The following is a 16,305-nucleotide window of genomic DNA, read 5'->3' as shown; positions in this document are numbered from 1 at the left end:
GGGTTTTTTGCTCTTAGGTCCAGAAGGCAAAGAGCAGCTGTTGAGGAGTAAATATTAGTTTTGAGTCTTCTAAAAGTGGATATTGCTGGAGAGTGCATGAAAATGTTGGGAATAGGGATTGATTGTTCAGCTACTCTGGCTTGGAAGCAGTGTCAAGGGCAGTTTTGAGAATCATGCTCTCCTAGAATTATTTAACAACTTCATCCTCAATTTGGGCTCAAGTTACAGCACTTTGATAGCTGCACTGACTGAGGGAATATATTGTTCTGTTGCTTGGCAATGGAGAGGATCTTTTTCTAAAGCTCAATCAAGAAATTTTGTGAAGTAGAGGATTTCTTTTTTGTGGGAGCAGAGAAGCTATTGCCTCATTTCTGTGTTTATTTTGAGAAGTGAATGCTGATTTTGACTGAAACTCCTGAGAAATGGAGGTTTGGCCAAGGGGAGAATAAGAATGGGCAGCAGTTTATGCTGCAGTAATCCCATTTGTAGCAGAGATTTTTAGGTTCAAACTGATTCCTTATTCCTTCCCCATGCTGAAAATAATTCCATTTTCCTTGTAACTACATATTGGGTACATCAGAGCCCACTATGGCACAATCATCAGTTTTATGATGCAGCAAATGAAATCTGACTTTTTGGCCACCTTGGTGCTTGCAGAATGTAAGGGAAGTAAAGAGAAGGATTAAAACCTGTAAATTTGGAGAACAATTTTGAAGGAAAAAAAATTCAAATGTGCAGGGAAGGCCATAAATTGTTAATACTGGGAGTTCTGGGAGGGTGCAATATAAAGAATCATTGCACAAAGGGAGGCTTTGTCATTTCCAAAGATAATACGGAGAGTAGGGAAATAAATGGAGTAATCTAAATATGAAAGGCAATGAAATGGAATGAATGGAAGTCTGACTAACAAAGTGATTCAGGGAGATGTAGTTAAGGTGGGGGCAATGGGATTTTAAAAGTAAGGGGAATATTTAGTAATAGAATATTTGGAATAGAATAGAAATGTCAGTGCTTAAAGTGAAATGCAAAATAAGCAAAAGGCCCTAAGTGGAGCTAATGTTTAGTAACAGTTTTTAACTTTAAAACTATTAGACATATTCTTTTTTTCCATTTTAAACTGCTCCCTACAAATTGAAGCATTTACATAAAAAAAAAAGACCAAGGTACCAAGCTCTTGTAATGTCAAATAAACATAAAAGGGTAAAGAGGAAATGGACCATGACTTTACTGTGGCACTGCAAAATAAACAATGAATATGTTCCTGTGAACTAAGCAGTGTTGGATAAAATAAAAGATGTGTAAGACCAAGAGATAAAAGTTTAAAAGAAAATATAAACACGGTAAACTTTCAAGGTTTTAGATCCTCTCTGGTGTTCTTGTATGTCACAGCTGATGTGCTTAAATTTATGCCCTAAATTATCTGAAGTTTGGGCAAATTCTGCAGCGATTTCAAGTAGTGGGTTTGTGGCTGAAAGGATTTGGTCCTGTGAAAAGAAAATGTCTACTTTATCTGCTGTATCCCTCTGTCTAGAAGGGTGGATTTAGATTGGATGTCAGGAAGAAGTTCTTCCCCATGAGGGTGGTGAGACCCTGGCCCAGGTTGCCCAGAGAGGTGGTGGAAACCCCATCCCTGGAAGGTTTTAAGGCCAGGACTTTGAGCAACCTGAGCTGGTGGGAGGTGTCCCTGGCCATGGCAGGGGGGTTGGAACTGGATGATCCTTAAGGACCCTTCCAACCCTGAAAATTCTATGATTCTGTGATCTGATTAGTAAGGCTAACACCTATATTATAGCAAAATGTCTACACTTTCCTCAATACCTAACTGTAGAATAAAATTTTATTTTCTGATCCCATTATTCCCCTCACTAAAGGGGCTGCATTATTAGTTTGCTTTTTGGTTTGTTTTTTAAACCTAGATCCCCATTTAGATTTAAAAAATATTCAAAATGAGCTCTGCACTGAGGCTTTGTATGCTGAGCCTGTCAGACTGGGAGTCTTTATTACTACTCAGCTTTATCCTTGAGTACATAGCTTGCAGTTCTGTTTGAATATTAAGTGTCAGGCTCAGATGCACTGGTGAGAGATTTGCAGCAGGCAGCAGGTTCCTGTTCTAACCTCAGGAGCCTCTGACCTCTCTCTCCATTGATAAAGTGCTCTCATTTCATGTGTGTCAGCTTGCTGGCATGAGGCTCCTGATGCTGTGAGTGATGGAGAAGGTCCCATTGCCTGCAGGCTGGGATTTTCATAGTGCACTGGGAAAGGTTACAGGTGAAGAAAAAAGCTGTGTGGAACTGGTCATTCAGAAATATGTGATGCTTACAAATCAGTTTCTTTTCCTCTCTGGATTCAGCACACCTAGAAAAATGTAGAGTGTAAAAAAAACCCCAAAAACCCCACATCTCTCTTTTTTTATTATTTTTTTTTATTTACAAATTATAAATGATTCTGCAGGGGTGTGTTCTGTGTGCTGGGGTTATAGGTTGCATACTTTTGCTGTCTTGGACCCCTTTTTTTTTTCTCCCATGAATATCAGTCTGATTAGCAGAGGTAGAAATGTCTTGGGTGTACTTTCCTTGGGTTAAATCTACAGCTTTTCCATGCTGCAGCTGTGTTTTCTCCCTTCTTCTGCTCAGAGGTGGGCTTTGGAACTGCAGGGTGGGATCTGCATGGGTTTCCTGGATGCTGGGACTTTGCATTTTGCAATCTTAATCAATTATCCTCAGCTGGAAACAGCAAAGAATTCTTTTGAAAGGAGTCCCAGCCCAAGGTTTTCCTGTTTGATGTAAAATAAACACTGACTCCTTTTATGAAATGAGCTGTAGGCATTATACCTAGCAAGAGTAAATCCACAAACATGGACTTATATTATTATATTTATTATATTATTTAATTATATTTATTATTTAATTATATTTATTATTTAATTATATTTATTATTTTATTATATTTATTATTTTATTATATTTATTATATTATGTTAAGGTTTGCTTCTTTTCAAGCCAGTTGTCCTGAAGTTTGGAAGTGAACCCACCCCCCTCTCCAGCCTGTGATTCAAAGGATGCTTCTATTCTCCCTCTTGAAAAGAATTTCTTTGGATCAGAAAATGTGGAATATTTACCCAAATTGGGTTTTTACCCACAGGAAGCATGCTTCATGCATCTTCCCTCTAACCTCAGGTTTTCTGTCAGGGCTCTTAATTACTGTGTGCTACTGCCATGCTCTTCCTGTCTTACATTTTCCTGATGATGGGAATAGGTTCTGCCTAGGCTTGTTTCTGTAAGAAAAATCATGTTATAAATCAGAAAGCTATTGGATAAACTGCTTTTTTTTTTTTTTTTTCCCTGTTGGCAACTTTACTGTTCCTTGCTCTGGTCATTAATTTCAGATGGCATTTAAAACTCTTAAGCAATATCAAAGGTTTAACTTAAAATAGAAGGAAAAATATGGAAAAATTTGCCATTCTTTTCTCTGTATCTGAGATTTCTTTCAGAATGTATTGCTTACACAGGCACGATTCACTTCTTGCCCTGTGATAGAGGAGAGAACCATTAGTTTAAAAATGTAAAATATAAAAACCCTACTCTGAAAGTATAATGTTCCTGCTTCTTGGGGTATTCAGTGCTCAAAGCTTGGTAAAATCTCAGCACTGGAGCATTGGAGTGATGCAAGGACTTCTCTGCACCTGCAAGTTAGGCCTTTTTCAAACTACTTGCTTGTTTCTGCATCTTCTTTGAATGCCTTCTTCCCTTGAATTTATAATAAATGTAAATAAAACTCTTCTAGCCTGGCAGGGTGTTGGGGTGGTTAAGCATAAAAGCAAATTCATTGATGTTTGTGGAGTTGTTCTGCTTGCTGAAGAGCTTTGGTAGAGCAGTCTCCAAGTGCAGAAGAGTAAGGAGAGAAAAAAAAAAAATCAAAGAAAAGTTCTAAACCTGTTATTTGTTAAGGAGAAGGTTGAGGACTCGAGCTACAGAGAAACTGGTGTCTGGGGCTGCTGCTTTCCTGAACTGAGCAGAGAGTTTTGAAAGATGCTCTTGTAAAGGAACCTTTAAAGAGCTGTCAAAGAACTTAAAATATGAAACCAGTTTATGAATAGAGGCTTGGGTTTGGGTGCTGTTTTCTGGTTTGTGTTTTGGTTTTTTAGTTGGTTATTTTTTGAGGGGGTTGTTTGGTTTTTTCCCCCTTTGGTTGTTTTTTCTAGCTACTTTTGAAAATATTTTCAATCTTACAAACCAATTTCTGTTTGTATTACTTTTTCACTTTATGTAACAGCATTAAATAATCCTGAATAATTTGCTAAGTTTATTTTTTTATCCATTTTATACCCTTGTGTTCTCTGAATCAAAAATAAATAAAAATGTGGCTGTGTTCTTTGTGCAGCAGCCTGATGTTATCAAGAGTACTGGATCTGCTTCACCAAATCTCAGTATTTTTCCTTCTGTCACAAAGATTTCCATGATTCCTGCATTCAAAATTCTGCTGCTCTCTGCCCTCCCTGCATTCCAGTGGTGCTGGATGCTATTTTGAGACAAAAAATCACTAAGTTTTCACAGATCAAATGTTGAAACCTCATTTCTTTTCACAGAATTTTACACTATTATTGTTTGCAGTCACTGTTGTCTCTACTCTGTCTGAATTCTCTGCTGTACTTGTGGAATAGTTGGTTGTGCTTTTCCCTTCCACACAAAACTTCACTCTTGGTGTTAAATCCAATGTTTTTTCTGCTCCTTGAGTTTCTTCTGTATCTCCTTCACGGAGTACAGCCTGTGCTTAGTGCTTCATTCTTCCTGAGATTCTCATCCTTTAGAAAACAGAGCCAGGATACTCTGCTTCCATCCTGGTTTTGTTACACAAAGTTTCCTGGTGACACCTTCCCTTCCCAGGAAGAGTGAATCTTCTGCTTCCCAGAAGAAAAAGTGAATTCATGGGAATCTTAACACAAATCTAAGCTGATTCTGGTGATTGGGTTGGCACTGACTGCCAGCTTTCAGCATCCTAGGGGCTGCTTCTGGGATGAAGGGACCAAGAACTGAGTCCCTCCCCCAGGGGACACAGCCCCAGTGTCCAGAGCCAGGACTGGAAACAGGATTTGTCCATGGACAGTAAGATGCTGATCCAGGTCCATCAGCCACCCGAGGAGTCCAGCAGCTCATGGGGACAGAGAGAGGACAGAGGTGACAGTGTGGGTCTCAGAAATGGGAAAATGGGGCTGAAAGACCAGAGAGGTGGAATGCAGGTCTAGGGTGTTGACTCAGGAGACATTTTGCCTGGAACCCTGAGGTCCATCCAGGCCTGGAGATGGGTGACCAGTTCAGGCCAAGGGCCAGAGCCTGAGAAACTTTTTTTTTTTTTCCTTTGGGAAAATTGGAAAATATTCATTTGAATGATTCCATTGCACAAAAAGGAACAATTCTAAGGTGATGCTAGAAATGCTCAGTTTCAATCTCCCAGACTGAGTATGCTAGAATAAATACCAAACACAGTTTTTTGGTATTCAGTAGCATTTCTTGCTTTCTCTTTTTCAGCAGCTGTTCTAAGGATTTCCTTTTAGTGCCTACAAACATCTCCTGTTGACAGACAGGGCAAATTAAAAGATATGGCCAGGCAAAGGAAACTGGAACCCAAGGATGCCCCTTGGGTTTTCATTTACAGTTAGAAGCTATAGACATAATTACTTCTGACAGAAATGCAGAAGCCAGTGGCAGAGTGCATGTGGCACCAGGCTCATGCCAGGCAGTAATTGGGGAGATTATTTTTAATCAGAGCATCTCCTACAGCCCAAACATTAGAAATCTCTTGTAAGGCTGACAGGAAATTAAACTGAGACCAAACAAAAAAAGCCTCAAAATAGAAGTAATATGGTTAGAAGTCTAATGATGGCAAAGCTCACTCCTTGTCGTGTTTGGCTGTTATCTACAGGGAATGACTTTTAACTGGCTGCAACAGGTACCAGTGTTTGATTGCATTTTTAGAAGAGAATTGAAATGAAAAATATCAGATTAGATCCATTTCTATGTAGGCTTTTGATAAAGGTGTGAAGCAGTAGGTGTGAAGTCAGGCTCAGTAATTGTGTGTGTGCATAGGTAATTTTTATTACTGCTCTGGGGAGAATTTCAAACTCTGGTGTAGTAATTGCATCTCCATTTTATTAGGTAAATTCATCACACAGTGTTTGGGGTACTCTGGGAATTCCTGAGTATTTTAACTATTCTTGAAGCTTCAGTGGCCTCTGGCTGTCCTCAGAGACCTGAGCTTGCTTGGCCTGCCCGTCCTGAGGAGGGATCGGGGGATGCTCAGTATTTGCACCTAAAACCACAATTTTTCCATTCTTAAGTGAATTTTAAAACATCACCTTCTTTGCCAAACATCTACAAACTCTTGGGGATGTTTTATCAGGATGTGCAATAGTGACATTACCTGACGTGCTTACCTGACTCACCTTGCTGGTACTGGTTCTTGTTTCTCCTCAGCTGCATTAGAAACAGCCACTACTGAGTTTTGGTTTGTTGATTTGATATTTATTATTTTTGCTTAAAATGAGATCTAGGGAGTAGCATAAATTATAAAAAATACTGAATGTAGTTAGGTTAAAAATCCATGGAATTTACCTATGGAATGTTGTAACACTTAGACCTGGGCATGGGTGTTCTTTGGAGGCTCAAAAGTGGTACAGTGTTCCATTTCCATGAGTCTGGATCAGAGATTGGTACAATATTCCATTTCCAAGAATCTTTGTATCAGAGATTGGTACAATATTCCATTTCCAAGAGTCTTTGGATCCTACCACTTGCCCACAGAAATGCAAAAATGAGTGTAGGGACAACCTTCTATGCAAAGCATCACTGAGCTTACTGTGACTCCTAGAAATCAGTGAATAATTCAGTAAAATATGATATGTCACCAGCTGCTCCTCAGTAAGAAGATGTGGCATGGGCAAATCTCTGTGACCCTATTCTGATTCCCAGCTCTGTGCATGCACAACACATTTTTGGATGGCCTCTTGTTGTTTGTGTATTTTAGGATAATTTATCTTGGGCAAAATTGCTTGAAGTTTTCAAGTGAAAAATAATCAAAAAGTAAATCACAGTTGCTGGTTCATGTATAATAAACAAAAGGAGGACAAGTTTAAACTAGAGCATAGCAGTTGCATGTCTATATTAATATGTAGATTCATGATACAAACATAAGATTTATTTCAAATACTTGGCAGACTGCTTGGAAATTTTTATTTTCTGTTGAATGATCAATAATCAAATATTTGTTAATACTTGTGTATCAGTAAGCAGGTTTTGCTTTCAGCTTTGTACCACAGTACAAATGCAGTTGGGACCCAAAGCCCCAAAAATGCATTTTCTATTTTACTATTATTTTTTCTATTTTTCACAAACATGATTTCCTGTAAGTCTCTCATTTACAGTAAGAATCTCTTTTTTCTTTTCTTAGGAAACTACACAGAAGCCCCATGCAAGTGGTACCTATTGTTTCCATGACCAGAGCCTACTCTCAGTAAGTGCACTGATTTCTGTTGTCATTTTTAAACTTTATTTTCCTTGTCATTTGACTGAAATCTGTTGTGATGTCCTAATGCTTAAAGAAATGCTGTGGACTTACCAGCTTGCCACATTAATACTGGATTTCAGGCCTCATAGACCATAAGTACAAGATCTGATACCTTTTAGTCTTCAGAAAACAACATTCTTAGGAAATAATCTTCCCTCTTTCTGGCTGTAGGTTGAAGTTTTCTTTTGTATTTCCCCTTTACCTGCTGGGGTTATGCCACCATCATGTTTATTTTACCTTTGCCTGATTCCATCAGAAAGAAATTACTTAGTACATGTATTAGTCATGACACTTCTTCCCTTTGAACAGCTCTGGTTAATTCATCATGCTTTACTTCTGAAATGCACCAATGATGTTAGAATACAGAATATTAGGAATTAAACTTCAAAATTTACAGAGTATGTCAAAACGTATTTTACTATTTAATTTTTTTCTTTTTTTTACTTCCTGAGAGGAGCCTTTTGCATCCACTCTATTTGTTGAATCTTTGCTACTTTGGAAGTTTTTCTTGTAAAGGTTTTTGTTTCAATGCATACTTAGAGAAAATCTTAAGCAGTCAGTATTTTTATTTAGGATGTGCATTCCTGTTCTTATGATAATAAATACCAAAGTATCAGGAAAAACTCAGTGTTTGGTTCTTGGTAGTTGTGTATTTGGTATTTCTCAAGTTTTAATAATCCTGATTATAATGAACTGTGGTTCCCTAACATTATTCTGAATAATAAGCATGGTTGGTTGTGCATTGGGCTGGCTGAGTAAGTTTATACTTTATATACATTTATAGTTATACTTTTCTTTGTTCTATGTGTAGAGAGTAAGAACTTGGATGGATTTATTGGCAAAAGAATAGACTAAATTCCCTGTTTTGTTCCAACATCCAAACACCAGCAGCTGAGTTCTGCTCCAGCACACTACGTTTGGTGTCATGGAAAAAATTAGACCCATGGTCCTTGTTAAAGTAGAATTTTAGGCAGTTTTCTCTTACATTGAGGACAAACTTCCTCTTAATATCTTTGAAAAAAAGATGTCATTGTTTTGAAGAGACTGGTTTACAGGATTAAAAAATAAATAAATTCATTAAAAGAAGCCCTTTCATCTTGAGAACTGTTTAAAATCAGTTTTGTAGTGCTCAGCATGTTGTTGCTTTTAGCTTTTCCCCTCTGAGGAGCAGTGTTTTCCACCACAGAATGACCTTACAGCTTGCAGCAGAATTTGATGCAAAGGTTTTGTTGGAAAAATTCTGGTAAAAATTGCAAGCATGAAGTTGGGGGCTTTAACCCATGGGAGGAAGGGGTTCCTGAGAGAATTACTGGGATGGCTTTAAGAGGCTAGTGTTAATTTTAATGTAAATATAGTGCTTCAGTGTCTATAAATGTAGTTGAAGGAGAAGATACTCATCTTCCTTCAACAAGCTAAAGCAGAGATTTGGGATAAATGACAGGAAAGGAAAAGAAAATACTCATTTGGAATTTGGGGACGACTTAATGCTGCCAAATCTTAATGTGCATAATCGGGTTTATGATTTTCCCTTGTGATCATAACCTCACCAAGCACAATGAATATCAATCAACTTCCAGGGCTAAGAGGTCATTTTTTTTTTTTATTTTTTTTTTTTCCCAAGCTCAGCCTGAAGTCCAGCATGTTGCCAGGTAACAGTCTCTGGAGATGAGTTGGCTCCTGAGCTCACCATCTGCTTGGGCTTTGTGCCCTCCTCACCCGTGACACGGGGTACACGTGTAGAACATTACTGACTATAAACTGGTTTGTCCCATTCCCTTGTTTAGAAGAATCATTTAAAAACAGCAATGCCAACCCAATGCAGACGTGTTAAGATTAGGGAATGAAACAAATACCTGTCAGAAGTGTCAGAAAATTCATGTAATAATGGTAGTGTAGTTTGTGTTCTGTGTGGTTCGTTGAATTTAGGTATTATTTCTAGCAGTGGCTGCTTCCCAGTGTTTCAGTATTTCATTTTGATAGATAAATACCATAAGCATAGTTTTAACAGTTTAATTGTGGACAAAGACTGGATTTTAAAATGCAGTTTTGTAACCTATGGATATAGTTGGCATTTAGCCTTCTATTAATTGTGCAATAATATCTGCTGTACTCACCCAAAGCTGCAGTGCATTGAGCAAACCAAAGCAATAAAAGATGGGTCTGGAAAGGAACACCTAAAAACACACATGGCAGGCAAAGGAGATGTTTCCCCATTTCTGTAGGGCTTCATCACCCAGAAATGGGGAAGGCAGAGGCCACAACAATGAATGTTGCCTTCATCCTCCTCCTCTTCATGAGATGTCACTGCTGAGAACATCATATGGTTTGGTATAGCAAGTCAAGCCCCCTCTCCTGGCAGTGTCCCCTCCCAGCCCACTGGCTGGAGAAGGAAAAAAGAGGAAAAAAGAGGGAAAATGAAAACCTTGATGCTGGGCAATCCCTGCTCAGCAGTAGCCTGACAATAGCAGTACCACTGGTGTGTTATCAACATTGGTTTAGTCACCAGCACTGGGTGAGCTGCTATGACAAAAATGATCTCCATCCCAGCCAGGCCCAAGGCATTTTCCCTGTAAATTTTCTGCTTCCTTCATCTGCATCCCAGAGGAGCCAAGTTTTGGGAGCACATCTGGAAAAGGCAAGAAGTGAGCAATAGAAACAAGAGAGGGGTGGTGGCTTTGTTTCTCTGAGGGTTTGGATTGTGGGGTTTTTTTCTTGTCTCGAGGGATATTTTGCACAACTAAATTACCAGGTTAAAAAAAAAAATAAACAAAAAAACCCCAAACTATATTGGGTCTGCACTGAGAAGACTGATCTGAAATCCTTCACAAATTATATTTTTATCAAGATCAACTCGTGTGCTATTGATTTTTAGATTTGCACAGTCTACAAGTAATAAAAGTTCCAGAGCCTATATAATTTAAGGTGTTTTTCTGTCCTTTGTATAAGCCAGGTCAGGTTATTGAAGTCAGGATATTGCCACTCGGATTCCTTGAAACCCAAAATAAAATTTCAGCGTGAGTTACAGTTTCCAAACATTTGGATTTTGTGATTCTGAGTCTTATCCTAGAGGCCATAGGGCTTGTTTTGTCTGATGGGTTTTCCTCCAGCTTCCCACTAGTAGCACAACAGATAGCTGTGGGGAAAAAGGAGGCAAAGTCCTAAATGGCTTTAACAAATACCAGTAAATTTAGGAAATACAGCCATGCAAAAAATCACTTGCTAACAGCAACATCTACCATTATCAGCAATTGTGTGGTGGCCAAGAAAAGGTAATTCTGACATCATTTTGTGAGATTTCTGAAGTACCTGGTGCTAGGGAGTAGCTACATTCTCATATTTAAGGAAAAAAAATTGGTTTTTCTTTTCAGAAAGCCTCAAAATGCAGAATAGTAATGAAATAGTCCTTTACATCTTCAGTGTTTCATCTGGCCCCTGATGGATGGCAGCAGGGCTGTTGGGGTTTTGTGTATGGTTTTGGAGTGGGGGTTTGTTGGTTTTTTTCCTTGTTTTTGTTTTTCTCTCCCCCTAGATGTTACAGCTCTAATTCAGAGCAGGATTGATCAGATGTGTTTGTGTTCAGGCAGAAAATCAGAGCCTTGGTTTTAAGGTTAATCTCATCTCAGGGTACAATAGTGTGAGGTGCAATGTCAGTCAGGTTTGATACTTAGCTACTTATTCTTGTTTGATTACTTTTAGAAAATTATATTATTTAGAAAAATATTATATTTAGAAAATCATATTATTTAAAAAATATATTTAGAAAATATATTATCTAGGTAAAATATATTATTATATTTAGAAAAATATCTTATCTAGAAAAGTATCTTATCTAGAAAAATATATTTATTCCTGCAACCTGAGTATAGTTTCATGAATTCAATTTATATGCCCAAGACTGAAAAAAGCATTCAGATTTGATATAGTCAGACATCTCTTCCTCTTAATTGAATGGGTGTTTTTAATGATCCTGTAATTTAAGTGTTTGCTCAGGCAAAGGTCAAGGAGTGCCTGTTACCATCTGCATGGGGATGGGCTTCCTTGTATCTCTAATTTCCAACTGGAATTGATTCATTCTTTCTTATACTGCCCAGAATATCTTGTGAGAAGGAGAGGGCTGGCACTGGTGGGTATCAAAACCATAATATGATGAATATTCATAATATTGTGATATGGTAAATGCCACAATAATTTATGGGTTTTTGTTTATTTGTTATTTTAATGTCAGCATTCCTAAGTTAATTGGGTGCATGAGAAGGTTGATTTTCATTCATTTGGGAAAAATTGCAGGAAAAAAATCCATTTACCATATGAATTCAGGAGCAAGAAGCAGGTATCATCATTATTATAGCTGAATTCAGCTTATTAGCCAACTTGGCAATTTTCTGGAAGGCTTTACTAATGATTGCTAAATAAGCAGACTTTGCCATGTTGATATTAGCCGTGATGCATTATTGAATCAACAGAAAGATGCCTGCTGTCATTAGCCTCATTATTTAGTTAAGATGAAACATAATTACTATTTTAAGTGCAAATAAGCTGTAGCTAGTAAGCAACCAGCCAAATAAGTGAGGTGGGATAGCAAGGGAATGAGTCACAGGAATGGGAAGGAAAATGGAACAAATGCAAATACTTAAGAGAAGAAAACCACTCAGGAGAGGCCATTTCTCTGTTAGAAGTACATTTAAGGGTAAACTACTGGTCTCTGAGTAGATGTTGATATTGTTTATTGGGGTTTTTTGGTTTTTCTTTTAAGTGTTTTTCTTTTAAGTGCTTTGCCAGAACATCTGTCTGAGGTGAACTCTGAGCCTTGGATAAATCAGTTATTGCTGCATCCCTGACTTTTAAGATTATCTACACTTGGGTTGGCCAGAGCTTAACAGGAGCCAAGATTTGGGCTGCTATCCTGTCTTCTAGTGGGGCTAGAAATAGCTGCCTGTAAGGGAAAATACCTGATTCTGTTATTTTAGGGACCAGGGATGGGGGGAAGGGTAGGAAACTAAAGTAATTCCTGAAAGATGCTTGTCAACTGTGGCCAGAAAGAGGCTACGTTGAGTGTCAAGCTATCTGATTAAAGTAATTTCTTTTCTATAACCAGAATACTTACATGAATATAGAGAAATCTAATAATGTAGAAAATATATTCAAACCTATTTTTGACAATCCAGTTGTGGAGTTTTTTGGGGGTTTTCTGTGGGTTTTTTTGTTTGTTTGATTTGCTTTTGGCTTTTTTTCTCTAAGTGTGTTTGTTAAGAGGATGCCTGTGGCCTTCATTTTCTCCTTTGTATGCAGGAAGCCATCTTCATGCATCATTTTTCCCCCAGGAAGATGTAGTTGTTTTGTGTGTTGATCTGGGCTGGCTGGTTTCTTTCATGGCATCAATATAAAACTAGTGAAAAAAGTTCTTTCTGGCAACAGGAAAGCAGGAACTGTGGTTTTGATTTTGCCTCTGCTTTTCATGACTCCCTTTGACAGCATTTTTCTGAGGATATTTGGTTCTGTTGCAGAGTTTGTTCATGCAGAAAGTAAACTAAAATCATCATAACTGCAGTGTAGCTTGAGACAGAATTCCAGGTGTTTTTTCAGGCTGTTCCATTAATTTAATTGTGGAATTTCCTGTAGTTAATGACAGGTAATCCCAGCAGGCTGTGCAACGAGCATTGTAAGGTGTGCACATTATTCACAAGTCATTTTTAGGTGTAAAAGAGAAAAATATCTCCCAGTGGCTTCTGCCACTTCCCAGTGGGCTCAGTGTTAGGACAAGAGGCTGGGAGGACAGAAAGCAACCTCAGAGAACTTTAATATATGATCTGAGATGCTGAATTGGATTAATTCACCAGCCTCAGGTGCTGCTACAAGTTTTGGGGGTCTGATTTACGTTTGGGTTTTTTGTGTGGTGCTTCTGTCTTTGCTTGCCCAGTTTTTACCCAATTTCACAAGTTTATTCACTGATTTTCACTGCTTTATCTCCCATCATGGCCAATCTCAGCCAGCTTGGATGTCAGTGAATCTTCATGCTGCTCTGGGCATGGGGCAAATAAAACTAAAAGAAAAATGCAGTAGTTGTCACTTGGGAGATGTTTGAGAATTCAATTGCATAGAATAGGAACAGGAGAATTAGGAATGGGATGTCAGCAATCAGTTTTCTTCTTCTTATGTAGAATTCTTTAATATGCCATTTCAAAGTCTGTGTCTCTAATGATGGTATAGGTAGGGACAGTGACAAATGTTTTAATGTATAACTTCCAAATTTTTATTTTATTTTATTTTATTTTATTTTATTTTATTTTATTTTATTTTATTTTATTTTATTTTATTTTATTTTATTTTATTTTATTTTAATTAGCTTCCAAAGGCTTCTGATGGGCAGCCAGCAGTACATTGCTTTTCATGTATGTCACAGAACTCTATATGTTCTGATTTCACTGTGCTGGACCTCCCCTTCTGATGGTATAATGGTTCAGCAGTGATTTGCCTGTGTTTTAAGGAAGAATAGGCTGGATTCACTAATAGTCACAACCCTTTGTTATGCCAGCAACTGCCCTTCCTAGTGGTGTCTCATAACATCTGTTCCTGAACAGTAATGAAATTGAATTTTTTCCTTGTGTGCTGGATGAATTTAATTTGAATTTAAATGAGAAGAAAACACCCTCAACCAGACAACAAATGCAATGCAAATGTCCCAGTAGTGAGCATCGTTTAGTATCTGGGAGAGATCTCTATTGCTGGAGATCTTTTTTTATTTAAAAAAATAAAAAATAAAAAAATTTGAGCTTGTCTTGGAGGTACAGAATGGAGTAGTGAAATCTACAGGTGCCATCTGCCCTTATTTAAACACTTCTCTAAAGACAAGATATGGAAATTTGCATTGCCAGCTGAATGCATGGAAAAGATACCATTTCCTTGTGGAAATGAGTGGGTTCTGAACTCTTTTAAAGCAAAATACTCGTATCTAAAAGAAGAATCTGAAAAAACCCCAACCCAAAGAAAAGTTGAAGCACTACGAATGCATTTAAGCCAAGCTAGAGAAGTTCTTGGCTTTTCCTTCTGACTACACTCCTGGCAAGCAACACTTATCTGAAAAAGAATTTTCACTCAGCTGCTTTCCTTGCTGTGCTAATCACCTGTATCTGAAAATACATCCTCAGAATTGTTTTATTGTGACAGGTCAGCAGATAAAAGCTGGAGACCAGGGGGTAAATGGCACTGACTAATAGGCTTTTCTTTCTGTAACCCAAGCAACATTCCAGAAAAAAAAAAAACTTCATTCATCATTGGTGTTAGATTTGAAAATATTGCTGGAAAATGAAGTCCTACACTTTGCTGCTGGAGGTGAGATTTTGTCTTACATTCTGTTTTTTTTCCTTTCTCTCAGTTAATTTATGTGATAATTACCACCACAGTTGACTGACCAAAATCTTTAATGATAAAACTATAGGAACCCAGGCACCATGGTGAGGTTGTGCTATTAGTGTCTTTTTGTGTGAGAGACAGGGAGTGCTTTGCCTTAGGATTTTTTTCCCTTTGTCACATAGCAGAGAGACAGGCAATAGAAATCCAAATATGAAAAAAAAGCTTTCTCCTCTTTGATTTTAGGCAGTGGATATTTTTGGTACCAAAGTGGGTACCATTCTGTACTGCCAATTTCACCAGTTTCTCATCTCCACACCCAAAATGGGAGGTCAAAGTCTTGCACATAGATGCTGGCAGGAGGGCTCTGCAGAGGGACCTGGACAGACTGGAGAGATGGGCTGACTCCAATGGGATGAGGTTCAACAAGGCCAAGTGCCGGGTCCTGCACTTTGGCCACAACAACCCCATGCAGCGCTACAGGCTGGGGACAGAGTGGTTGGAGAGCAGCCAGGCAGAAAGGGACCTGGGAGTCTGGATTGACAGGAAGCTGAACATGAGCCAGCAGTGTGCCCAGGTGGCCAAGAAGGCCAATGGCATCCTGGGCTGGCTCAGGAACAGCGTGGCCAGCAGGTCCAAGGAGGTGATTCTGCCCCTGTACTCAGCCCGGGTAAGGCCACACCTTGAGTACTGTGTCCAGTTCTGGGCCCCTCAGTTCAAGAAGGATATTGAGGTCCTCGAACAGGTCCAAAGGAGGCAACCAGGCTGGTGAAGGGACTCGAACACAGATCCTATGAGGAGAGGCTGAGGGAGCTGGGGCTGTTCAGCCTGAAGAAGAGGAGGCTCAGTGGAGACCTCATCACTCTCTACAACTCCCTGAAAGGAGGTTGGAGCCAGGGGGGGGTTGGGCTCTTTTCCCAGGCAACTCTCAGTAAGACAAGAGGGCAGGATCTCAAGTTGTGCCGGGGGAAGTTCAGATTGGATATTAGAAAGAATTTTTTCACGGAAAGGGTGATCAGACATTGGAACGGGCTGCCTGGGGAGGTGGTGGACTCTTCGTCCCTGGAGACATTTAAAAAGCGACTCGATATGGCACTCAGTGCCATAGTCTAGTGACTGTGGCGGTAGTTGATCAAGGGTTGGACTCGATGATGTCTGAGGTCCCTTCCAACCCAGCCTATTCTATGATTCTATTCTATGATTCTATGATCTGGTATAAGAATAAATCAAAACTTCATGGGAACTCTGAAATACTCTGATCTATGGTGATGTGCACAAAACAGACAAATTTCTGTCTTTTTCATGCCTGGTGGCCTATGATCTCACAGTGCTGTGCTATATATTACCTGTAAAACATGATTATTAATTGATTATTAATACATTGAGTATTAATAATAT

General features: G+C 38.7%; 1 protein-coding gene across 1 annotated transcript in view; it reads left to right on the top strand.

Moving 5' to 3' along the window:
• Positions 1-16,305, top strand: part of RBFOX1 (RNA binding fox-1 homolog 1) — an 818,832-nt gene that overhangs the window by 319,807 nt on the left and 482,720 nt on the right. The window contains exon 4 of the mRNA XM_030459827.1: positions 7,444-7,506. Coding sequence (XP_030315687.1) covers positions 7,444-7,506 — 63 coding nt within the window. The remainder of the gene's footprint in view (positions 1-7,443; positions 7,507-16,305) is intronic.

This window comes from Calypte anna, chromosome 14, assembly GCF_003957555.1.
Source record: "Calypte anna isolate BGI_N300 chromosome 14, bCalAnn1_v1.p, whole genome shotgun sequence".
NCBI classification, from domain to species: domain Eukaryota; kingdom Metazoa; phylum Chordata; class Aves; order Apodiformes; family Trochilidae; genus Calypte; species Calypte anna.
The sequence above is the reverse complement of the archived record's forward strand: the minus strand, read 5'-3'. Positions and strand labels throughout refer to the sequence as shown.